Source organism: Trichosurus vulpecula, chromosome 8 (assembly GCF_011100635.1).
Source record: "Trichosurus vulpecula isolate mTriVul1 chromosome 8, mTriVul1.pri, whole genome shotgun sequence".
NCBI lineage: Eukaryota > Metazoa > Chordata > Mammalia > Diprotodontia > Phalangeridae > Trichosurus > Trichosurus vulpecula.
The window spans coordinates 199,541,212-199,568,306 of record NC_050580.1 but is presented as its reverse complement, the minus strand read 5'-3'; the positions used below and the strand labels follow the sequence as shown (position 1 = coordinate 199,568,306).

Here is a 27,095-nt window from a genome sequence, read left to right as displayed (position 1 = left end):
CATATACAGAAGAAGAAACAGGCTTAGGGAGTTTAAGTGATTCGCTAGAAGTCATACAGGTAACTCAGGGTCAGGGTCGAGTTCTAAACCCAGGTTCTCAGACTCCAACCAGGATGTGTGTTGAGAGCTCCGCCCCCTGCTCCACAAGGAGACAGATAGGACAACAAATATTTAATACCCCTAGGATGCAGATAAGGAAATGAGGTCAAAAAGGTGCCCACGACTTGTCCGTGGTCATACATAGTAGCTAGCTAGCATTTTATCATGTTTTAAGGTTTGCAAAGCTCTTTATAAATATTCTCATTTTTATACATACGTATCTACACACATATAAATATATATGTAATCTATGTGTGTGTATGCATATGCGTGTATATAGTTCATATGTGTGTGCATATATGAATGAGATGTGTGTGTATACACAATGACAACCCTGGGAAGTAGGTGTTATTATCGTATGATGATCACATATAATCCCACGTTAATATTATTATAATGTAAAATGATTATTTTATGGATGAAGAAAATGAGGCAAACAAAATTTAAGTGACTTGCCCAGGGTCACACAACTAGGAAGCGCCTGAGGCAGGATTTGATCCCAGGTCTTTCTACCTCCATCCTGCATTCGGTTTACTTCACTGGAAGATACCAGCCTAGTAAATAGTGGAGCTGAGACTCAAATCCTAAAATGACTTCAAACTCGGTGTACTTCCCTACTAAACCAAACTGCTTCTCTCAGGAGCAGAAGCCTTTAGACTATTGCTCATATACAACACTCAATTTCTCCTCCCTTCTCGCCTCTGCACCAGCTGTCCCTCATGCCAGGGATGTAGTCTGTCCTCACCTCTGCCTCTCAGAATCCCTTGTTTCCTTCAAGACTCAGCTCAAGGAACAACCTACAATGAAGCCTTTCCTGAGCCCCTAGCTGCTAGTGCCAGACTGCAAGCTCCCTGATGATAAGGATTGTTTTATTTTGGGCTCTGTATCCTCAGAGCCAAGCACAATGCCTGGCACACAATAGTCCTTATTAAAACGCTCACTGATTCTCTTTGGCTCTCTAATAAATGATCAGGGAAGTGATTGAGGTTAACTCATCCATCAGGGCTTCTGATCTATTCTCCTTGTCCAAAGGTCAGCCCAGGTTCAGAGCACAGTCAGGGGATACTCACGTATTGCAGTACCGAAACACGCCTCTGATGTCCACTTCCCGCACTGCTGCATGTACCAGGGGGATGGTGGCCATCTCCCTGCCCATTCCTACTAGCACCATGGTCCCACCAGAACGAGTGGCCTAAAAGGAGATAAAAAAACATGAAGTCAGGGATTATAAATATAGGCTTTTTTCTATTACATGCTAAGTGCTATGGGACCTACAGTGAAAATGATGCTTTCTGCTCAGATTAGATGATTCCCCAGTGTCTATTTAAATACAGATGAGGTAAAGTACATAATCAGTGCAAACTCCAGAGAATAGTGAATTTTCAAGATTGGATCAAAGGAACAATTACAAAGATGCTGGTGAATTTACCTACAATAAAAATACTGTATCACTGCAGGATAATTACAGTTCAGCTCATACTTACATAAAGAATTTTACAGTTTGCAAGGCTCCCTCTTCAGAATTACTCTGTGAAGTGGCTATTGCAAAATATTGCAATTTTTAATTACAGTGTGCAATTCCCAATATAAAAACTCCCTCCACTGATCAGATCAGCAAGTCAGATCAGCATTTGCTTTTAGATGACTTGGTCAAAAAGTTAGTATGTGTTCAGAGGCAGAACTGGAACACACGTCTTTCTGACTCCAATGGCCCCTCCCCCCATCTACTACAACATGCTGCCTTTCATGCTGCAAACATTATCTCCATTTTAAAGATGAAGAAACTGAGCCTTCAAACAGGTAAATTTCAAAGTTCAGACTCAAAAGCAGATCTTTCACTTCCAAATACAGGGTTCTTTCCCCTATTCAATGCGGTCAACTTAGAAATGCGGAAAGAATACACTTTGCTAAGGTGGGCATCTGCACTAAGAATATCTTCTACCATCACACCATCTCAAATGCAAAAGCCGAATTTTGCCATATTGCTAAGAATGCTTTGCAACAACCAAGATTAATAACAAAAGTGACCTCTAACAACCTCCCAATGTTTTACTAACTCAATGACAGAATGTGGATTCAAGCAAGACCTCTCCAAACAATAGCCCAGAATGTCCTCCTACAGCAAAACCTTATCATGCCAAGCTCCAAGCAACTGGCCAAATGTTTCAGGTGGTGCATTATATCTACCTCACTGGGCTGGTTATAAAGACAAAATGAATCATGGGATCTCAGAATTAAAAGCAACCTCAAGCATAATCTAGTGTGACCTACACCCAAATAACATGGGATGAGAGTGAACTTTGAAAAATGTACAGTGCAAGAACTGCTGTTAGAATTCTGTAGCCAGGTGTGAGTGGTATACACGGGGAAGACTGAGGCTGGTCTACTGACTGGGTTTACAAGTTCTAAGATGCTGGTAGGCTAAAGCAGATAAGGTGTCTGCACAAACTCCAACATTAATATGGTGAAGTCACCAGGGAGAGGAGGCCCACCAAAGTGCCTGTGGAAGGCCCAGCTCAGTAACTCAAAGCTTACGGGCTGATCAGCAACGGATGGCTTAGCATAGTTCCTGGCACAGAGTAGACACTTAAAAAATGTTTATTGATAATTCCCACCCACTTGAGCAAGACAGGGAGACCCAATCTCAAGGAGAAAAAAAAGGCAGAATTTTGTAGTATCAAAACTACATTAAATAAACAAGTGGTTAATAGGCTGATGCGTTAAAATCCTTTATATCACCAAACACATAAGAGCTTAAAAATGCTTGTTTAACTGAAATCAACTCTAATCATAACACTACTCATCATCATGGATTCTGAACTGCTCCTATATCCATGGGTTCCTTAACTGGTGACAATTTCCATGCTGTATTACAATAACCTCAAATCAAAATTACTCACGTGTAGGTGATCTGCCTCATGGAATTTCATCATACAATTTATAATTCTAAAATGCTTTCCTCTCACTACCCAGCTTTGGGTTGCCTTTCTTACACTATCATTCAGGGAGTACTTGAGGAACACAAATTAAGTATCACGTTGGTCCAAACAAAACTTAATTAGGAAATGTAAATTGGCTCTTGCTGCCAAAAAAAGAAAACCTTAACCACCATTCTAAATCCAGCTCAAACCTCACCTCTTCTGGGAGGTCTCCTCAGACTTCACCAATCCGACCTTCTCTTATCTCCATAGGTCACTGCACCTCACGGGTGGGATTCTTCTAATTGTTTCAAGAATGTGAACTTTATCTACTTGTCTAAATTGTAAGTACTATGATTCTTCTGTGTCCTTTTCATCCTCAACCTCTCCATGCAAAGCACTAAGCTGTGTGACTCTGGGAAAGTCACTTAATTTCTCTGTGGTTCAATTCCCTCATCTTTAAAATGAGAGGGTTGGAGCAGATGGTCCCTTTCAGCTCTAGATCTATGAGCCTACAAGGCAGGGAGGCAGCAAAGTAGATAGCTGGGCCTGGAGCCTGGAAGACCCAAGTTCAAATCCAGCTTCGTGATGTTAGGCAAGCCACTTCATTTCTGCCCCCTTCAGTTTCCTCAACTGTAAAATGAAAATTTTAGTATGTGGAACACCCAAAACTAAGAGGCAGGTGAGGTGGCAATATCTTGTTAGTGCAAATAAATGAATGAATGAAGCATTTATTAAGCACTTACTATATGCAAAGCAATGTGCTAAGCACAGGAGAAATTAATTAAAAATAAAAGTCCCCATTCTTGAGGAGCTCACATTCTAATAGGGGAAGATAACTCATATTGAAGGTTTCAGCTGCAGGTTAGATGGAAAAAAATTCTCATGGTCCTTAGCGGATATCAACAAAGTAGATATTAATGCCTCTTCTTCAACGTCACAGATATAGAACATGTACGCAGACATACAGATCTGGGAATCATCTGCATAGAGATGAACACAGAACCTACAGGAGCTGATGAGATCACCAAGGAAGATAGCACAGACTAGACAGAGAACCAAAAACGGCCGAGGAGGACACAGCCTTGAAAGACATGAACATGGGCGTGACATGAACAATCAGCAAAGGAGACCGAGGACTAACTTAGACAGATAGGAGAACCAAGAGGTTCTCTGTAAGAGGTCAAGAAAGCGTAAGATTGAGAAAAAGTCATTGGCAAGTAGGAAGCCATTGTGTTGCCACATCTTCTAATGTCTGTGCGAGGGGAAAAAAAAGGAATAAGAGACCTCTCACAATAGCCAGTCTAATATATACACATATACATACACATACACATACACACACACACACACACACACATATCTAAAATAGACAGAGAGCAATCTAAAAGGGTGACTTTGGTAACTTTAGAAAGGGCAGTTTCAATCACAGGATAAGGCTAGAAGGCAGATCGAAGAGAATTTAGAAGAGAGTTAGAAGACAGGAAGTGGACGAAGCGTAGAGGGTTTTCCCCAAGAGTTTGTTCATGAAGAGGAGGGAGGACTAGACACGTGATGATAGTCAAGATCAAGTGAGATCTTTTACAGACAGGGGAGATGTGGGCTTATTTGTAGGGTGCAAGGAAGGGGTCATTAGATAGTGAGGGATTGAAGATGAGAGAGAGAGGGGGAGAGGGAGGGAGAGAGAGGGAGAGGGAGAGGGAGAGAGAGAGAGAGAGAGAGGGAGAGGGAGAGGGAGAGGGAGAGAGAGAGAGAGAGAGAGAGAGAGAGAGAGAGAGAGAGAGAGAGAGAGAGAGAGAGGGAGGGAGGGGGGGAGAGGGAGGGAGGCGGGGAGAGAGAGAAGGGACTGTGAAGACAATTTGCTGGATAAGTTGTCAGGGAATGACATCATGGCAGCATGTCAAGAGGTCATCCTTGGCAAGGAATGGGGCCACTTCTTTATGTGAGGTTGAAATGAAGGAGGAAATGTCGCTCCAAGGGCTGGGATGGCCTTCTTGGAATAGAGGGTTTTCCAGGTTCAAACTTGAATGAGCAAAAGAAACTTCTTGGTTGAGAAATTCCAAAAGAAAAAAAAAATCTTCATTTTCCCTGTCAATGTTTCCTCCTCTCCACCTCGCCCCTTAATACAGGGAAGGGCAATACCAAACATAGGCATCACCATGGCAGGTCTCAGTGTTTGCTGTCCACAGACAAAGGAATGTTGGGGCAGCCCCAACCTTCGTTCTGTGGGTGTGACTTTTTTTTTTAACAAGACCAGGGTAAAGAGATGACATCAATTCAGCTCCTGTTGCACAGGTCACCTCTCCCTGTCGAGTATTATCTAGTCACTGCCTGGGAGGGAAGTATTTCTAAAAAAGATCCATCCTGGCCACCGGCACATTGCCTCCACCTCACCCTGAGGTGGCCATAGCATTCTGTGTCGTCCGTCATGCGTGCTGGCTCTGTTTTTGACGTCACTCAAACAGGAGGTTCCCCGTTTTAGGGATTTGGTAGCGTCAGATTAATACCCCACCCATCATCCTGCCACCAGCTGAAAATGCCAAGTGCTCCCAAATGCTCTAAGAATGGCAAGAAAGGACCTGGGTTTGATGCTGTCTCTCAGAGCAGACTGTTTAGGTTCCTTGAGGGGAAGGCTCCTACAAAATACTTGGGTCTCAAATACAGGAGGTGCTGCATAGCTATTTACTAAATGGCTAGGCGGTGTAGTAGATAGAACACCTGGTCTGAAGTCAGGAAGATCTGAGTTCAAGTCCTGCCTCAGATACTCACCAGCTGTGTGACTCTAGGCAAGTCATTTCACCTCTGTTGCATCAGTTTCCCCTTCTTTAAAATGAGGATAAAATAGCACCTACCTCCCAGGGTTGTGGTGAGGATTAAACAAGACAATAATTGCAAAGTGGTTAAAATCTCTCTCTTAACACAGTGCCTGGCACGTAGTGAACACTACATAAAAGTTAGGTATGATGATGACAATGACCAATAGGTCATTACCAAGCTAACACTGTGTCTGACAAACCAAGCGAGGGGCTGGCGAAATGTACTGCTAGTGCAAAGCTTAAGCCCCTACTATGGCAGAAAAGGCAGCTGCCCTCCCTGCCCAGCTCACGTAGACAGAGTGGTTTCTTCCTGGGGATGTTAGGTTTCCCTAAAATAGCTCTGTGACTCAGAGACGGAAGAAGGAAGTACCAGCTCCCAGAAGGCAGCCAAGAGTCCAAGGTTTCTCAGTGATGCTTGTGAATGATGCCTGAGGCAACTATAGCTGTCACCTAGCCTTGACTTCTTTGCCACAGGCTTTCCTTATTCTTTCTCTTTCCATGATTCCCTCCCTATGCTCCAATTTTCCTTTTCGCCCCTTCTTTTCCACTTTCCATGCTTTTTCCTTTCTTTCTTCCTTTCCTCCTTCCCCACCTAGACCTTGTTGTGAGGTCATGGGTTAAAACCCAGTGCTCCCCAGAGGCACTGCTGATTTCCACCGGTGGCCCTCAAGTCTTTGGACTCTCATCTATTCTAAGTCCAGGAAGAGGTTTTTCAGCCAACTAACGATGTTTGGAGAAGAAATGTGATTTTTATGATTCACTGTGGAAGACTTGCTGGGTGTGATCTCACACTGAACAGTCATGGACAGCAACGTCCCTGAACAAAATGAGATGGAGAGAGGTGGAAGGTGCTATCCAACCCTGAGCCAAGTTGTGGTTTCCTCGGCCCCTCTGATGCTCCCTTAGTCCTCTGAAAACAGCTTTGTTCTGTTAAATGATAATAATACCCCATGTCTCTATCATACTTCTATGTTCTGGGGCATTATCACAATTATTCTTGGTCCAGACAATGAAGCAGGGCGCTCCCAATGTGCAAATACCCTCTCCATGGCTGAAGATTAGCAGCTCCTCCCAAAACATGCCGTCTTAGAGAGTTGTCCATGGCATTGAGAGGCTCAACGGCCTACTCCAGGGCATACAGCCAGTATGTGTTAGAAAAAGAATCTTGTATTCACAAACACAAGACAGAAGGTTCCAACACTAATAATAAGAGAAATGTAAATCAAAACAACCCTGAGGTTTCCTCTCACACCCCAAAAATTGGCAAAAATGACCAAAATGGCAACAGTCAATGTCGGAGGGGTTACAGAATAATAGACACAATAATACATTGTTGGGAGACCTGTGAAACGGTAAGCAGTTTGGAATTATGCCAATGAAGTGACTAAAATGTCTATGTCCTTTGAACCAAAGCTCCATTACTGGGCTTCTATCTCAAGGAAGTTATCGATAAGAAGAAATTCCTTACACACAACCAAAATATTTATAGCAGCACTTTTTGTGATAGCAAAGAACTGGAAACAAAGGAGATGCCCATCCAGTGGTAAGTGGATATGATGAAATACTGCTGTGCTATAAGAAATGACTATTATGATGAATACAGAGCAGCTTGCAAAGATCTACACGAATAACACATAGCGAGGGAAGCCGAGCCAAGAAAACAATATGGGCGATAACCACAACAATGTCACTGGAAAGAACAATCGCACACCAAAAATCAAAAGTGAATAATAAAATTATAAAGATCCAGCAGGACTCGAATTGAGATATATGAAGAGACACCCCCCAACCACTGCTTCATGGAGGTGAGGGGGCCACAGGCATTATACATATTACATGTTTTTACATTTTTTTTTCAATTTATCAATCAGTTGTGTTGGTTTTTAAGTCTTTAAAAATATTAATTGTTACATGGGATGGCTCTCTGTGAAGGGGAGGGAAGGAAACATCCTGGGGATAGCTATGATGATGTAAAAAAGAGAAGACAAAAATCATTTCCTCTCATTTACTCTTCCTAACAACCCAGTGATTTAAGCAGGATGGATGTTATCATCTCTATTTTACAGGCAAATAAACTAGAAGCCAGAGAGGGTAACTGATGGCCTTTTAAGTCAATCAACAGGTTACAACAAGTCAGTGATGAAACTAGAGTCAGAAAGCAGGTCTCCACACTTCTGGTTAATGAGCTTTTCATGATACCATACTACCTGCAAATCAGCTGCGCATAGTGTCTTGTTAAACAATTAAAACATCATTGTCCATTTTCTGCTGAAATAAGACCAACCTATGATTCACTGAGCAGAAGAAAACTCACATAGATGCCGGTCTGGATAGAAGATTCCACTCCAGTACACTCAATGGTGATATCTGGTTTGTGTTTGAGGAGACTTTCTATCTTACTGGCAATTTCCTGAGGGCTCTCCTTACTGATGGGGAGGGTCAAAGTGGCCCCACATTCTTTGGCTTTTTCCAGTCGAGAGCTGTTCACATCTGAGATTAAACAAAAGTAGCCTGGTCAAACAATGAAACCAAAAAATGGGTGGAGATAGAGAGAGTAGCAACCAAACTCTTCCCTCTCAGAATCTGAGCAGCTTTCTTAAGTGTATTCTAAACCCTTAATCAGATGTTCTCTCTCTTTCTTTTCCTTCCTCCCCTCAACACACACACACACACACACACACACACACACACACACACACACACCCCTTATCAATCAATCTCAACCATTTATTAACAGGAGGACCACAATATAGGAATAGCTCAAACAACTAAACTGATGCAATGCTTTTTTTATCCATAAGGCAAAGAAAATACCATAGGATGAAAACTTTTCCCCAAGTAAAATTATAATATTTGTTTGTAATTACTTGTATTTAAAGTATATTTGCATAGATAGGAGAAATTATAATGAATTATGGTAAAATTATTTTTAAAAATAATTTTGTGTGCCAATTGGCACACCTGGCCCTTCTAACATTAAGGATTTACTGCATATGTGCCAGACACTGAGCTAAGTGCTAGGGATACAAAAACAGTACCTGTCCTCAGGGGGCCTACATTCTAACAGAGTAGCTCTGACACTACTTGAAACAGAGTCTGGTCACATGCAGCCATGGACTTCCTCTTACGGCAAAGGCAGACACATAGCCAGCCTGGATTCTCACAGAAGGAAAAGCTCCCATGTCATATAGTGAAGCAAAAAGGGCTGACGCTGGGCCTTGCCTGGCCCTCCTTGAAAATCACAGTCAAGGGGGAAAGCAAAAGAACACATCCCAACCCATGCGCCCATCTGCTAGTATAAACATTGTCCACAAGGGTGACAGCTTTTTTCCCATCAAACGTGTTTTAAGGAAAGAGAAACTGAGAAAAACTAGTCTTACCCGTCACTATCACTTTAGACGCACCCATTGCTTTAGCCACCAGCAAAGTGACCATTCCAATTGGTCCTAAACAAAACAGACAGATTTTGTTATAAATGGAATGCTTAACATGTATGAATTGTGTACCTGGTAAGGGCAGATGGCTATTTTTCACGCTTCCATCTCTCATAAGAATCACAGGACCACAGGTTTAGAGATTAAAAAAAGACCTTAGGCCATCTAAGTCCAATTTTCTCATCTAAATGATAAGAGAATAGGCCTAGAGGTTAAGAGACTTACCCAAGACCATACAGACAGTAATATGCAGAATCAGAATTTAATCAAGGGCCTTTCTAAGGCCATAGCTTTTTCCATTGTTTCAAGGCATACAACATTTCTGACCACTTACTGGAGGCTGTTTTAAGACATTTCCAAAGATCAAAGAGGCTTCAAGAGTGGATCAGGTTAGTTCAAGACTTCTCCTAGGTTTTCTAGTAGTTTCTAGAGAGGTCTTAAAAGGTTCGGAATATGTTCCCCTACTCTCCCCAAAACCACCCCAAGAACCTACTCTTGTCATTCAGTTTTTTTTTCAGTTTCGTCTGACTCTTCGTGACCCCATTTGGGGTTTTCTTGGCAAAGATGCTGGAGTGGTTTGCCATTTCCTTCTCCAGCTCATTTGACAGAAGAGGAAACTGAGGCAGACAGGATCCCACAGCTAATAAGGGTCCGAGGCCACATTTGAACTCAGGAATATGAGTCTTCCTGACTCCAGGCCTGGAACTCTATCCACTGTGCCACCTAGCTGCCCCCCTCTAGAACCAATCAAATCTTCCCAAGTAGAAGATTCACAAACTAATGGATCCACTAAGGGCAAAATCAGTCAGTTTTTAAACTATTATAACTGCCATTGATATCATTATAATTATTTAGCTAGGTCACCTGAGTTTCCCTTGGCTTGCTATGGTAACACCTTTAGCTACCCAGCATTCAAAAATATTTCTCCAAAATTCTTAGCATGGCATCACTCCCTAAGATATCTTAAAATATATTTTATAACTGTGTAAAATAATATATGCTATCTGAGTGGTTACATATTAGCTAGTCAAAACATTATCAGGGATTAGTTTATCAGATTATTATATTGACTTATTACCACCCATTTTCACCTAGCAGAGAACAAAGTTCTGGAGGAAACAGCCCATAGGACTGTTAAGTTTTGATGGACGAGAGCTGAGTGGGGTTCATTTCAGAGCCAAGAGGGCACTGGAAAGGCTATTTCTGGGAAGCTAGAAGCAACATGGAAGCAGCAGGCATGTAGAAAAAGCTGCTGAAACGGGGTAAAGGATTTAGGAAAGGTGAAGTGGAAGAACATCAGGGACAAATGGCACTTACTTCATTGCAATTTTGCCCAACACCAGATCTCTTTAGGAAGACTCCATTCTCCCTTCTCAATGTGGTCTTCCCCCCAGCCCCACATGGCCAATTTGTGGTTGGTTCTACCAAGAACCAAACCAGAATCAGTCACAGCTTGGAAGCTGGGAGGGGAGGGTGTCCATACTTAAAACTGGGGGTGAAGGTAGCATATAACAGAAACTGGGACCAAGTCTATTACATACCAGCTCCACACACAAGGACCTTGCTTCCCAGAGTGACTCCGCCTCTCCGACAGGCATAGATCCCCACAGAGAGTGGCTCGACCAGGGCCCCTTCCTCAAAGGTGACATTGTGAGGGAGTCTGTGGGACCACAAGACACAAACACTTAGGGCTCAAGAAGTGAATCTCCTTTTTCACAGATAAAACCAGCTGCAATTGTCCTGGGAATGGTGTACTTGATTTGTCTTTTGTAAAAAATGTAGATCTTCTAAAGTAAATGGGATGATTCATTTCAGAAGCAGGAGGCCTAGCCATGGCAGTTCAATCCCACATGCTGGTCACATCTACAAGTGTATGACTTTTCTCAAGCTGATTAAGCCAAATATCCCAAACATTAGAGAGGTGAAAAGATGGTGTCCTTTGCCATACCAAATCCACCACACTATTTCCATTAAAGTAAAAAACTGACTAGCATAAGCAACTCTACCTCCATCCCAACTCTTGCATGTGGGTAAGATGCCTCTCTCCACATGTAAATTATCTTTTCCTTAGACTATAAACTTCTATAAGAAAGTATTTAATCACTTTATTTAGGTTTTCTTTTCCTTTTAAGTTTCAGGCAGTATCTTACAGAGGCAGCACTGTGCATTGGCAATCAATCAAAAATTTAACCGACAAGCATTTATTAAGCACGTACTATGTGCCAGGCACTTGGATGAAGACACAGAAAATGAAACACCACCTACTCACAAGGAACTCCCATTCCAATGGGGAAGACAACAAGTCCCTATTGTAGCGTGGACTTGAAGTCAGAGGACCTAGGTTTGAATCTCAGCTCTGCCCCTTTCTGTGTGACTATGACAAATCATTTACCTCTCTAGACCTTAATTCCTCATCTGTAAAATGAGGGAGTCGAGGCTAGAGGCCCACCGAGGTTCACCTCTGGTTCCAAATTTATGATCCTATTATTCTCTACTTAAAATTGCCATCTTTATCTCCCATCTCCAACTTAGAAAAAAAGTTTGGAGGAGAAGGGACATGTTATTTCTTAAGCACCTACTATGTGCCAGGCACCATGCTAAATGCTCCACCAATATTATCTCCTTCGAAATTTGAGAAGAAAAATCTGACACAATGATTTGGCCACACATTCATCAAACTCTACTTTTTTAGGCTTTGAAGGAGACAATCATGGCTGTCAGCAGAGGTTGTTCAAGGATTTTAAGAAGAACAATCACTTTCCAAGCTGGAGGTAGAGAAAGATGGCACAAACTCGTACGGATTATAACCTAGCCAACGCAGACAAAGCATCAAACCACAGCTGGCAGCCTGCCACTTGCTAGCATAGGGAGAGAGGGGAGGGAGGTTCTGAGGCAGCTCTGTCACTGACTAACCAAGCCAGCTTGTTTCAATCCCCTGAGCCTCAGTTTCTCCATCTCTAAACTGGGAGTAATAATAAGTTACTCCCTATCTCACAGTGGTGCTATGATGATCAAGTAATGGAACACATGGAAAGTATTTTGTAAACTGCCAAGTGCCGTATAAATTTGGGCTATTATTATAAATCCCCATTCATTGCTGCTTTTCTCTCTCCCTCTTTTCTACTCATTTGTCTTCCTCTCTTCTCCTTCTCCTACCCAGTTTTGGATCTTGACCAACAATGAGTTCCGGTAGCTAACACCGTATGTCTCACACACAGTGTGCACTTAATAAAGGTTTACTCAATTGGATTAGATTCATCTTGCTTCCCCTGGACCAAGGAGGGAAATCCAAATTCAAGGAGGGAAGTCCAAAACCACATCCAAACTGTTCCATTACCTGGAAAATCAATTTACCCTTTTCTCGCTTTCATACAAAAGCAAGACCAAGCTGATACTTCAAAAGGGGGAGCTTGCTCAGTCATTTGGTAAGCCAGTCAATAAATATGAACCTACTAGATGCCAGGCACTTCTGTTAGGGTGCTGCTGATATAAAGAAATATAAACAAGATTCCCCACCCTAAAGGAGCTCACCATCTAATGGGGAAGACAACATGCAAATAACTGTGTATAAACAAGCTATATACAAGATAAATTGGAAATAATCAACAGAGGGAATGTACTAGAATTAAGAGCGATCAGGAAAGACTCTGTGTAGAAGGTAGAATTTTAGCTGGGGCCTAAAGGAAGCCAGGGAAATTTGGAGGTGGGAGGTGAAAAAGTAATGCATTCCATTGGTGAGGGACAAGAGCAGAGTAAAAAACTGTCTTGTTCGTGGAACAGCAAACAGGCCAGTGTCGAAGGCTTTTTCCACTCTAAGTTAAGTGACCCCAGGTCAGGTCTGAAATATTCTTATAATCCTTCCTACCCTGATCTTAGAGTGAAAATATCAAGGGAATAGGATGTTGGGGGGTGGTGGTGATGAGTTGGGGAAGGAAAATTATGTGAGAAATAAGGCATTCTGATCGATTCTTCTTTTGCTCAAATAGGTCCTTCCTCAAACTTATAGTTCAACACAGATAAACGCAATATGGGAGAGGCAATATGATGAACTGGTAAGAGTCATAGCCTGAGAATCAGGAGACCTGGCTTCTAGTCTCCGCTCTGCCACTAACAAGCTGCGTAATTTGAGCAGATCCCTTATGGGCCTTCGGTATTCTCATCACTCAAGTGAGAACAACAGAATGGCCCACAAGGTGATCACCGAGGTCCCTTCCAGTGCTAATGTATTTTATGAGCTGGACCGAGAACCAGGAGATCCAAGCTCGAGATCCGGCCCTGCCGTTCACATAATCTCTCTGAGCCTCTCTAAAATGGAGAGAATAGTATTTGAACCACCTACCTTACGGTTGTGGTATGAGGAAATCACAATGTCAATTTTAAGTCCTTATAGAAACATGAGATAGTATTATTACTATTATGACTGTGTTTTATGTTCCAGCACTTTGTGCCCTAAGATCCTTTCTAGCTGGGGTGTGACTTATGTTCTACATTTTAACTTTCTGGGTTCTAAGATCCCTTCTTGCTTCAACATTCTACCTTCTAAATTCTAGCATTTTATATTCTAATTTCCTTTCTATCTCTAACATTCTAGGAGCCACCCAGTCACACGAATGAAGCAATCTGATGGCATCATCAAGAGGGCTCAGAAAATAGGGAAAAGGGGCAGCAGAGTTCAGAATGATGAAGAAACCAGCAGGGATGGGGAAGAAGGAAGCAAAAAACCAAAGTGAGTAGCATGACCATAAAGCTGTGGTAGAAAGCAGGGTGCAGGCTTAGGGCTCGGTTACTGGCATGTGGGAGAAGTCAGGTAGCCATCTCAGAGGATGGAAGTCCTCCAAGAAACACCACTGTCATGACCCAAGCAACACTTCCCTGATCCAAACCTCCCTGTGGAACAGGTCCCTCTTGCTTATTGGGCTAGTCCTTTCTCCCTGGGCTCCCACATTACACTTGAATCAGATTACTTTCATAGATACCTCTGACATTTCTGGGTCACTGCAGTTTCTGCATTAGAAAAGGAGAAGTGGAAAGAATCTCTCCTAAGAATGGAAGGGGAGAGAGGCAAGGTTTTGGAACTATTTTTAAAAAATAATAATAACATTTTATCTCCTCCCTCTGCTTCTTTGCAGAGGCAGGAGTCTATGGGTGTAGAACACTGCATACATCAGCCTCTTTTTCCTAGATCTTGGTTAGTTTTACTGACCTGAGGATTTTCCCCCACTTTCTTATTCTTTATTATAAGGGATTGTTCTAACCATGCCACATCCATGATGAAACTCTGAAATTCTCTATTCCGACCATAACCTCCCATCCTTCCATCTCTCCTCTGTCTTCTCCCTCCTCAGCCCTTTCTTCATCTTTCCTGAGGACTGCAAACTCACCATATCTCTCTTCTCCCAATTCATCAGCCCTGCTCTAGCCTCTCTTTTTTGGGGGCCTCCCTCAACTATCTACTACTCTCCTCTTTTCTCCTTCACTTTGCAACAATTTCTTTTTATTATTGGAAGATTCTATTCAAGTCAATAAACATCTGTGTAACCAAGGCACAGAGGTACGGAGACAAAGTTTAAAAAACAAAAACAAAAATGGGTCTAGTGGAAAGATCACCAAACTTGAGCACCGAGCCTAAATTTGAATCTCGGCTCTATGACCCCAAGTAAATCATCTAACCTTTCAGAGACTCAGATTTCTCAATCTGTAAAATGAGAGTGTTGGACTACTTGACCTTTAGGATTCCTCCTAGCTCTAAGTTTATAGTCCTATGATTATAGGATCTAGGAAGGAAGTGAAGTCCTGATTTATGCTCCAAGTTCCACAAGGCGAGGGGCCTTGTCTACAGCTCATCACCTCCCTCCTAGACTACTGAAATAGCCTACTAGCTGGTCTCCTGGCTTCAAGGCTCTTCCCATTTCAGTCCATCCACCACCCAGCTGTCAAAGTGACCTTCCTAAAGCACAGGCCTTACCATGTCATCCACTCCCACATGCTCAATAAACTCTGGCTGCTCCCTATCAGCTCCAGGACTAAATATAAAATCTTGTGTTTAGTATTTAAATACCTTCCTATCTTTCTAGTCTTCTTACCCATTAATTCCCTCTGTTTCCTCTGGCATCCAGTATCACTGACCTCCTTGCTGTTTCTCACACGGGACACTGCATCTTGGTGCATTTTCACTGGCTGCCCACCCTGCCTGGAGCTCTCTCCCTCCCTCTTCATATCTGCTTCTTGGTTCTCTTGGCTTCCTTCAGTCTCAGCCAAAGTCCCCTTAATCTCAGTGCCTTCCCTTGGAGATTCTGTCTAATTTATCCTGTATATCTCTTGTCCGTAAATAGTTGTTTGTACGTTGTTTCCCTCATTAGACTGTGAGCTCCTTGAGAGCAAAGACTGGTTTGTCTGTCGTTTTTTCTCGGTGAGGTTTTGTTTTGGTATTCTCAGCACTTAGCATAGGTACTTAATAAATGCTTCTTGACTTATGTTGATCTAAACCAGCAGATGATAGGCAATTAACTAAATGCTTGCTGAATTCCATCAAACTTCCATGGTCTTGCTATTAAACCAATGTAGCGCTTAAAATAGATTACCTAATCTGAGCTTTCCATCAGCTTAACAAAAAGGAGAAGGCATGTATTTTTATTCCTATTTTATGGGTGAGGAAAGAGAGGAACAGAGACTCTGTAAGTTGCTTGAGGTCACAGAGCTAGCCAGACTGGGAAGCCATGTCTTTTGAATCCAATGCTCCACTGCCCTCCACTTGGGACTCCCCTGACTCTTTTGTTGGCTGCTATTCACTCCCTACCAATCCTCAATCCTGGGTGATGTCCACCATCTGCCTTTTCTTCTCATGGTGCTGAACACCAGCAGAGGATGTCACCCAGTCATGCCAACTGCACCCTCACTATACTACACAGCAACCTTCTATTTGTCCCTGACTGACACTCTGATATTTTCCTCGGCTTCCCTTCTCAACTGTTAAGAGAAGGGAGTTAGACTAGATGATCTCAAGTCTAGATCCAAGCTTATGGTCTAGAGCCAAGCTGATCCTTCTGGTCAGTCAAATTCATGGACTCACTGTCATCCTTGCCTCTTCTCTCCCCTTTAGAGCCTACCTCCAATCACTCAAACCCATCCCCTTCGAACCACAAACACAGCTGACACTTCAGTTCAAGCCTCCATCAATTCTTGTCTGGGCTACTGCAATAATTCCTATTCCAGTTTCTTCCTTCTCTAGTCCACCCTCCATACAACTGCTAAAAACAATCTTCTGAATAATGCACAGGTTGGACCATGTCCATGCTTAAAAGCTTTCAATGGCTCCCTATTACCTGTAGGATAAACTACAAACTCTTCAAACTTGCAGCTAAGGCACTTAACAATATGACTTCAATATCTTTCTAGCTTTATTGCAACAATCTTCTCAATTGTACTGTTATAGCCGAACCATACTTTTTCTCAGCAGCTCCTCGAACTCAACACTCTATAGCCCACTTCTGTGTCTTCTGCACAAGCTGTCTCCCAAGCCTAGACTATACCAGGCCCCTCCAGGCCTCCATGAAGTATTCTCTAATCCACCCCTGCTCCCTTCCCCCTTCAGTAACCTTGCATTTACTTATCTGGATACATACAGTATCTACCCACCTGAATGCGAACTCCTCACTGGCAGACTGTTTTTCATTTTGCCTGTGTAGCCTCACCACCCAACACACAGTGCCTTTCCCATCACAGGCACTTAATGAATTTAACAAACCCAACTGCAGCAAGGTCCCTTGTAGCTCTTATAATAACATCGGAGGGCGGTGGAGTGGGGATTGACAGTGTGGAGCCGTGGGAAGAGAGTCGACCTTGGAGAGTGGATGGAGGGCCAGTCTTGGAGACAAAAAGCCCAGGATTCAAACTCTGCCTCTATCACAAACTAGTTGCTGATCCTCCCAGAGTCTTGACTAATGAGTTAGATCAGTACAAAGAGCTTCAAGCCCAGGAAACTCCCTATAGAGACACAATCACAGGTCTGGGTCCTACCCCAGACACATACATACTATACATACATACTTCACCCCACTCCCCCCACACACCACACAAACATCACACACATATCCAGATAGCACAAACACCACACATACATACCACATACAACATATACACACACCACACTATACACAACACATATCACAGAAATACCATGTATACCACAAACCACACATATACACACCACACACAACACATACATATATCACTGAAATACCACACACACCACATACCACATAAACACCAACATATCACATACACACCTTACAAACGCCACATACACCACACATACATCACACAAACACCACAAACATCACAATACACATACCATAAACACACCACACCATACATACCACACACCACATACACACACACACACACACACACACACATATACACGACATTTCCATAGAACTTTAAACTTTAAAGAGTGTATTCCATATATTATTTCCTCTCATTTTCACCAGGCCATGAGGTAGGTACTAGAGTATTATCATCCCTATTTTACAGGTAAAGAAATCGAAGCTCAGAGAGGCCAAGCAATGTACTTGTAGATGAAGAGCTAGGAAGTGCTGAAGGCAAGATTTAAATCCTGGTCTTGGTCAGGTCTCCCTGCTGCCCTATGTCATGCTGTGTCTCGTGAATCTCTGGTTCTAAGGAGGTTGTGCAGGTCTAAAAGTCCCCATTTTACAATAGAGATGACTGAAGTTCAGAGATATGCACCCATCTGTCCAGTCTACGGATCATTCTGTTTGCCCAAACTGCATCTCTAGACCAAAGTGGGAATACCAAGGAAAGGGTTTTCTCCGGGTCTAATGCCGATTTCTCTGCCATCCGTATCAGTGGCTACTCATTTCTATAAATGATGTTCTCTCTTTTGAAGCTAGACTTGAACACTGTCTAGAAAAAAAAATCAGCTCTTGCAGGAAGCAGCTTCCACTTAATTTAGGGGCCTCTTGTTACACGCCAAACATTCCACTTAGATTCCACGGTCCCTGCACACATAACCTATTTTCTCCTAAAGTCAGGTGAAGTTGTTGATTTAAGGATGGAAAGAGATTTGTGGCCTTAGAGGCTGTTCTGTGGGGGACTCAAATTCAGGTCTACAAGACTGCACCAATGGCCAACACTCAGAGAACTGAAGAATTTCAGAGCTGGAACAGAGGACTTCCATGGGGCCATTGGCAACTTACTTTTGTCTGGGGATGAATTCCCCAGATAAGCCTTACCCTGGTGAGGCTGGGGCCTTGGAAAGATGGAAAGTTTAGCAAAGAGCCAGTGTTGGTGCCAGATATGATTACTGTTCTAGCAGTTCAGAGACTCACATCCGAGTCCCCTAAGTTAACTATGTCACCCTGGGCAAATCACTGGACCTTACTGGGCTTCAGTTTCTTCAGCTGTAAAACAAGGGGACTGGAATAAGATCTAAGGTCTCTTCTAGTTCTGGGAAAGTCTGTTCTACGAAGAGTAGTGCAAGCCCCATTTTGGTTTACTGTTAAACAAACACTTATTTCTTATAGTAGTGAGTGTAGCAGTGGTAAATAAATTTTTTTTAAACTTTTAAAGTTCTCTGTAGACTGGCTTTCAATCAACGTCCTGAACACAATCTCTCTATATCACCCTCCCTACTTAGCATTTCAGTCCACTAATATATAGGACAGCCTGGCTTACTGCTCATATACCAAGGAACAAGTTTTGAACAAGAAATTTTTTCAGATAGTTTTACCAGAAATTGTCTTGTTAATGAAATATAAACTGTGACTAAGTTCTCACTAAGCATTCTGTGATTGAATTTCTCCCTAGGAAGGGAGTGAATGATTTCTGCCACCATTTTCTACTTGAAAGCAAAGGTGCTGAGGAAAACCAGGTAAAAGTACAAGACCAACCAATGCACGCTGTGATTATGCCAATGGGACCCTCCCCTGATGAGCTGGGGGTGGGGGGAGTCAATTCTGCCTTGCTGCTAGCAGGGAGGGCATTCCTACCAGAATGTCAAAAACATGGTGGAAACTGTGTTGGGGGATGGGGAAAAGATCTCACAGGAAGAATCTCCAAACAGATGACAAAAGATGATCTTCTCTCACTCTCTGCTACTACCTCCCCAACAAAACACAAGGGCAAGCCATGAGATTTCTGTTACGTGGAGGAACAGTGAGTCTTTAATGCATAAGCGGTACTAACTTGTAGCAGAAATCCGCGTTGTGAATGTAAAACCTGCAGAGGTTCCCATCGTCGGGAGGTGTAGCACAGAAAAAGATGGTGGGGGACAGATTGTACCGGCCAATCTTACAAAATTCATCAGTGTCTCGAGGAACACCCGGCTCAATGGCAACCCTGTCACCTGGAAGAAGAAAACAATCAGCCTTTAATACACAGGGGCAATGAGTGGCAGCTCCTGCTGACACGTGGGCCCTGGGGCCTTGTTCTTGATTCTTTGTTCTCCGTGATCAGAAGGAGACAGTCTACGGCCTGTTACCCTGGCTAAGTAGCAGGCACAGATGTTATGCAGGAATGAATATTCATCAGCAGGTACCACAATAAGAAAACCTGGACTGCATCTTCCCCAGGGGGCTGTAGGGCATCTTTGTCATTAGGTTCAACCTAAGGAAGCCAAAGAAATCCTGCCACGGATCCATGCTCTCCGTGAATTTGGGACACAGCCATCTTCTACAGGAAAGAGAGCCCTTTTGTTGATTTCTCTAAAGATCCAGTCAGCATGTCTTTCACCAGCTAACAAAGAGGACCCCAACGGCCAAGACTGCCACTAAGCTTAGGGAAAACAGTAAGCTGACACATGACCAAGGCAGGCTCAATGTTCCATTCCCATTAGGTGCCTGGAGTTTATGGCCTGCCTGTCCTGAAATGCAGCCACAAAAACTGGGGAACAACGGAAAGAGCCCCAGACTGGTCATAAGAGAACCTGGGATCATGGTTCTGCAAATTGGCTTTGCAAATTACTACTTGTGTGACAATGACATCTCAGGTCAAGAGCTAGAAGAGACCTCCAATGACACCTACACACTCCTCCTGCCTAGTTTTATAAGAGAAACTGAGGCCCAAAGAGGTTATGTGACTTGTCTAAGCAAATCACCTCTATAGTCTCAGTTTCTTCATCTATAAAATGAGGTTAGATTACGTTATCTCCAAGACTGCTTGGGAAGTACCATGGGCAGTGGAAGGGAAGGAAGGAAGGAGGGAGGGAGAAAGGGAGGGAGGGGAAAAGGAAGGAGGGAAGGAAGGACTTATTAATCACCCACTATGTGCCAGGCACTGTGCTAAGTTATCTCACCTGATCCTCACAACAACCCTGGAAGGCAAGTGCTATTTTTATCCCCATTCTGTGGTTGTTGTTGAGTCATTTTTCAGCATGTCCAGCTCCTAGAGATGCCATTTGGGGTTTTCTTGGCAAAGATACTGGAGTATTTTGCCATTTCCTTCTCCAGCTCATTTTACAGATGAGGAAACTGAGGCAAACAGGGTTAAGTGACTTGCCCAGGGACATACAGCTAGTAGGTGTCTGAGGCAAGGTTTGAACTCAGGAAGATGAGTCCTCCTGACTCCAGGCCTGGCACTCTGTGCACTATGGCACCACCTAGCTGCCCTTGTCCCCATTTTATAGTTGAGGAAAATGGAGTTTAAATGATTTTCCCAGATTTACCCAGAGTCATACAGCTAGTAAATGTCTGAGACTAAATTTGAACTCAAATCTTTGTGACTCTAGGCACAATGTTCTATCCCCTATGCCACCTAGTTGTTGATCCCTGTGGAGTTTCAGGACCTGAACTCAAATCTCAATTCTGCCATTTACTAATACTTAGCACTGGGCCTAGCCCATAGAAAGAGCTTAATAAATATTTTCTGATTGCTTGATTATTACCCAGGTGACCTTAGGCAAGTCACTAAGAGACTGCATGCTTAAGCCATTTGCCTCTGAGCCTCAGTTTCTCTATCTATAAAGTGAAGGGGTTAAATTAGATGTGGTCTCTTCCAACTCTAAGTCTCTGGTGTTGGTATCTTTCCAGCTCCATCCTTCCCATGATCCTATGTATCCCTGCTCATTACAAGGACATTTCTTAATTGGTGAAAAAAAAAATCTGTCTATGCTAAAAGAGGGCAAGAATGAGGCATGCGTGATTTAAAGGAAAGGATAATCCAGGTGCCATTTGTATTTGGCTTTAGAGCAGATTAAAAACACAATCTGCACTCAGCCCAGTGCCCAACCCTAACCCCCTTCCCAACCCAGCACAACTGGGCCAAAGCTGGGCTGAGCAGGTTAAAACAGCAAGGTAAAAAAGGACTCTAAATTATATATAAATCTGTCAAATGGATAATCAGTCATCTGCAGAAAATAGACATTTGAGACGGGGAGGAGGTTAAGTTTGTTGTTACAGGTATTGTTGTCCACTAACAAAAGTACACACAAAACCAAGTAGATCTAAACCCCAACTGAACTCAGGATGTGACTCATAGCAGCCAATCGGATGACGACCCAGAAAGCCCTGCAGGAGGCAGGCCTCCTGCCAGAGCTCCAGACTTCATAGCTCAGATGTGAAACCTCCCTTTTTGGCTGCCCAGAACCATACAACAGCCAAACAGAATCTGCCCACAGAAGGGACAAGAAGCCTCAAGATGTAATCCCAAGGAAAGATCCACAAGCCAAGGCAATCAACAATACACAGTTTAGGAATAACCTGATAAAAGCAGCCCTCAGCAGGAAAATGGGGACAAATTACCCAGTTAAGATGACTCAATTAAATTCTTAATAGATTAATTCACTCACCTTACCATGGGCCCCAGAAAGAGTTTGGGGGTACATTATTTAGCATAGGAAGGGCCATGTACGTAAGAAGAGTCTAGATCAATCAAGTCAGATCAATGAGCATTTATTAAGCACCTACTATTTGCTAGGCACTGTGCTAAGCTCTGGGGATAACAAAGAAAGGCCAGAAGAGTTCCTGCCCTCAAGGACCTCACATTCTAATTGGGAGACACCCTGCAAACAATCATGTATATACTAGACAGATATACATACACACACATATATACATACATGTGTGTATATGCGTATACAAATGTGTGTATGTGTCTAATACACAACACTAAAATCTCCTATATATATCTCACCCAGGCTGAAAGTGTGGGGGTTATTCATTGGCCAGACCCACCACTGATCTATATGAAAGCTCTGACATGATCCATTTCTAGCCTGGGCCTCCAGTTCACCCTTCTTTCAGTAGTAACCCAATGGTCCCCCACTCCCAGGGGTTCACCACATTGATGTCAAACTTAGTGGGGACACACAATTGTCAAAACCCAGTGCAGCTCAGAATTCTCAAGAGTTGTTCATGACTGAATGACTAAGTAACAGAGATACATGTGTATGCAGGCAGGCATGTGGACAAATGTTTTATCTCTCCAGCCAACTGGGAACAAGGCAAAAGCAGGCTGGAAACAGCACTGAACATTTCTCGTTCTTATAGAAGTAAAAATTTATATTAGTAAAAGGTTTTTACATTGACAAAAAGTTACATCAACAATAAAAAAGCATAACCCTAGTTCAGGTTCAGACCCTTATCTTGTAATTAAGAAGTAACAAAATCTGTTGCTATGATATGTAAACCTTTGTGCAATTCCCTCATACTAATCCTGCAGAGTAATTCATAGGACCATAAGAATTAGAGACTTCAAAAATCATTTAGTGTGATTCCCCTCATTTTACAGATAAGGAAACTGAGGAAGGAGTGGCTCAGTCACTTACCCAAGATCACAAAGGTAGAAAGAAACTGAACTGGGACTTAAACTCAGGTCTTCTGACTCCAAACTCAATGAACTTTTCTCTACTACTGCCTCATAGATAACCAGTGCCTGACACATAGTAGGTGCTTAAAAAATTTGTTTGACTGATGAGTTAATTGATAATCACTAATATGAAAGCAGACCCTCTTCAGGGAACATTCTCAGATGATTGACACCAGTGGTGTCAAACAAATAAAAACTGATCCCTGAGGGCTGCAAATTGACTTAGAAAACCATATTATCTATGGTTCATTTTATTTTTATTCATTTTGTTAAGCATTTCTCAATTCCATTTTAATCGGATTCAGGCTGCACTAGGGAGTTCTGTCAGTCACGTAGGCTATGAGTTTGATACATCTGATATAGCTCTAAGACCTTCAGGAGTCCTGTCACATCAACTTCTATATGCTTAATTTGACTCCAGGAACCTCATAGAATGAGCCAAGTATGTGATGAAGGAATGGATTCCAACAACAGTTTCTACCATATGATTTTATGGAGGCCTCTTTGCCAATAAAATGGAACATTAATCAAAGCCAACAGCTATAACAAAACATCCAAGAGACAGTCCCAGAGCCCTACTGGTGAGGTTTCTTTCCCTAGATTAAATGTACCAGAAAGGAGTTTGGAGGTCCTCCTACTGTCTAATCCCTGGTTCCTGGACACAGGAGAAGCAGTGAGAGACAGCCTAGTGTAGGAGAAAGAGCCTGGGACTTGGACACAGAGAACCTGAGCTACAATCCTCCATCTTCACTGTGTGGGCCACTGTGAGCAAGTCATTTAGATTTTAGTCCTCAGTTTGCTTGTCAGACTAATAAGGTGGTTGAACTAAATTCTCGGGTCTCTTTCAGCTGTAGATCTATGACCCTATGATTCTATGAACACTAGGCCAGGCCCTACTTCCTTCATCAGTAAAAGGAGGGGGTGAAACAAAACAACCCCCCCAGCCCAGGTCCCTTTCAGATCTGTGAGCCACTGAGAAGACTCCCCAAACGGTTACTGATTGATTGGAAAACAGTCTGCTCACCTGGGAGAAGGTTCTTTACCAATGCTCCCACCTTCACCACAGTTCCTGAGGCTTCATGTCCCAGCACCATTGGCTTTTTAACCACAAAGTCTCCAATCCGACCATGCTGCCAGTAGTGGATATCAGAGCCGCAGATTCCAACTGAATGCATTTTCAACAGCACCTCTGGGGAAAGGAAAGGAAGACATATGAAAAACTGTGAAATGCATAAGAGACTTTCTTTTTAGGGGCTTTCAAGCCTTTCCTCTGTCTTCCTGATATTCTTCCTATCCACCCCCAAATTTTTACCTTAAGTATTTATTTTCTAAGTATATTTATTTGTAAATTCATTAGCTTGTAAGCTCCTTGACAGTGTTGTGTTGTCGTTCAGTCATGTCTGGCTTTTTGTGACACCATGTGGGGTTTTCTTGGCAAAGATACTAGAGTGGTTTGCCATTTCCTTCTCCAGCTCATTTAACAGATGAGGAAAATGAGGCAAACAAGGTTAAATGACTTGCCCAGGGTCACATAGCTAGTAAGTATCTGAGGCCAGATTTGAACTCATGACTCCAGGTCTGGCACTCTAGCCCCTATACCACCTAGCTGCTCCAGGGATTGTCTTTTCCCATTTTTTTTCTTTTTGGTATCCCCAGCACTTAGCACAGTGCCTGGCATATAGTCGGCACTAAATAAATGTATCGAATTGAATATATGTACATGTTTTCTGCCCAATAAACTCCTTGAGGGTAGGGACTTGTTTCATATTGGTTTCTACACCCCGCCTGGTACATGTAGGAACTTAATAAACTGTCATTCACTGAATTTCTATGTGAGGATAGTTTGAGAAATAGGCCAGATAATGTGGCTACAGAGTAGAAAGCACTTCAAAAGAGAGTCCTTAAATATAATCAGTCAGGATTTAAGTACCTTCTTTTGCCCAAATTCACAGACTCACAAAACAATAAAATCTCACAAATTGGGGGGGAAGGACTTCATTTATGCTTACACTGTAGGGGGAAGTCTGTAAAAGAAAATTAACAGTACATGCTGAGAGAGAGGTTTAAATGATTTAAGAGAAGGAACTATGTGCCAGCAAGTAATTGTTTTCAAACAATTAATGTGTTAATTATCAGCAATCTTTATCTCTCCATTAGATTTGGCAGGCACCCTGCTTAGTGCCCTTTTGTGGGCCATAATGTGAGTTACTATCTCTGCTTAAAAGTAATAAAATGGCATTTCTTTAAAAAAAATATTTTGTGATTCAAACCCTCCACTAATTCTGACTACCCTTCTCTTTAATTAGTCTGAATTAATGAGGTCCTACTGCATTATTAATTTGTTCTTTTAATCTTGGGAAAAATTATGTTATGGAATGCCTAATTTTGCTTCAGACTTGTGTTAAGATTAAAGTAAAACATATACATTACAAAAAAAAATCTCCCCAAGAAAAGCTCTGATATATTTTGAGGACGTTGGGAGGAGGAGAACAGAAAGGAAGAATCTCTGCTTTGTATTGCTGAATCTCCTTAAGTGATCACAAATTACAAGAACAGGCTGGGTGAGGCTGAACTTTCCTAGCTCTCAGTTTCCAAACCAAAGTTAAGAAAGTATCAACACTTATATTCTTTCTTCTGAATTTAAAGTGTTTTTCCTCAGTTCCATTCAACAAACCTTTACTAAGGACCTACTATGTGTGAGAAACTCAGAGGCTCATAGTTTTAGAGCTGGAAAGGACCAGAGGGACCATCCTCCAACCCCTTCACCTTACATAAACTCTGATCAGAGAAGTTAAGAGACGTGTTCAAAGTCACATTGCATACAGCAGATTTAGTATTCAAATCCAGATCCTGTCCCTCCAGATGCCACCAGCCCTTTCTACAATGTTATGATCTGCCTCCCCTACCCTACTTTGCTACATGGTGATGCTATAAGAGCTTCCATCCTATCCGGAGAACACTCAAGCCTAGAATGTCTGTCCCTCCTCGTCCTGCTTCCTGGCTTCCTTCAGGTCCCAGCTAAAATTCCACATTCTACATGGTCTTTCCTGATCCCCCTTAATGCTAGTGCTTTCCCTCTGTTGATTACCTCTAATTTATCCTGCATAAAGTGTTTATAGATAGTTATTTGCATGTTGTCTCTCCCATTAGATTGTGAGTTCCTTCAAAAAAGAGACTGTCTTTTGTCTTTCTTTGTGTCCCCAGTATAATAGCACAGTGCCTGGCACATACACAGTAGGCACTCAATAAATGCTTACTCACTGCTTACTGACTGACTGACACAAATGAGTACATGGAAAGTAATTTCATGATGGAGAGCCCAACTCTCTACAGAGGAAGCTAACAACTAGGGACAGGAAGTAGCATCTCACCTAGGCACCCATCTTCCTTATTCAAATAATTCTTCAGAGAATCAATTTCATAGTGAGAAAAAATGTTGTGGAAGGAAAAAAAAAATTTGTTACCAGAATGGGAGATTTGACTAATAGGCCCCCATTCTGTTGCTAACTAACAAAATATGATCTGCTTATGCTGAATACACAAAACCTTGCTATATAAGGTATGTCTTCAACTCACAAATGTAGTACCCAATTGGCAATTAGGGACTTTCCAGGTCAACTTTACTATAGAGACAAACTGTATCCCACTGGTCTATCCAAACATTACAAAATGGTACTGACTGGGTGCCCTAAGCAAGCCTGAAAAAAAAACTACAAACTAAATCTGAGGCTATAAGGCAAAATTAGCACAGGAAGTCAAAACTCCCATGAGCAAACAGTCTTCCTTAGCACGTTAATGAATTTATTTTCCTTTTGGTTTGGCTACTCACATAAAATTGTTCCAGAGCTCTCAAGGAACCCAGGCTGAAAAATTCCTCAGCCATATAAATGTACCCCAAACATGCCAGCTTATTACACCCTTCATCGTCAAGACCCATAAATAAGACAAGAATAAACATGGCTGGGAAATAGTGAGACCTAAATACCGCTCCAGGAAAGCCAAGGAAA

At 42.5% G+C, this 27,095-nt stretch overlaps 1 protein-coding gene across 1 annotated transcript in view; it reads right to left on the bottom strand.

Moving 5' to 3' along the window:
• Positions 1–27,095, bottom strand: part of SORD (sorbitol dehydrogenase) — a 68,026-nt gene that overhangs the window by 1,255 nt on the left and 39,676 nt on the right. Inside the window, 6 exon segments of the mRNA XM_036736694.1 lie at positions 1,170–1,291; positions 8,148–8,323; positions 9,214–9,279; positions 10,809–10,927; positions 19,471–19,630; positions 24,113–24,277. Of these exon segments, the coding sequence (XP_036592589.1) occupies positions 1,170–1,291; positions 8,148–8,323; positions 9,214–9,279; positions 10,809–10,927; positions 19,471–19,630; positions 24,113–24,277 (808 nt within the window).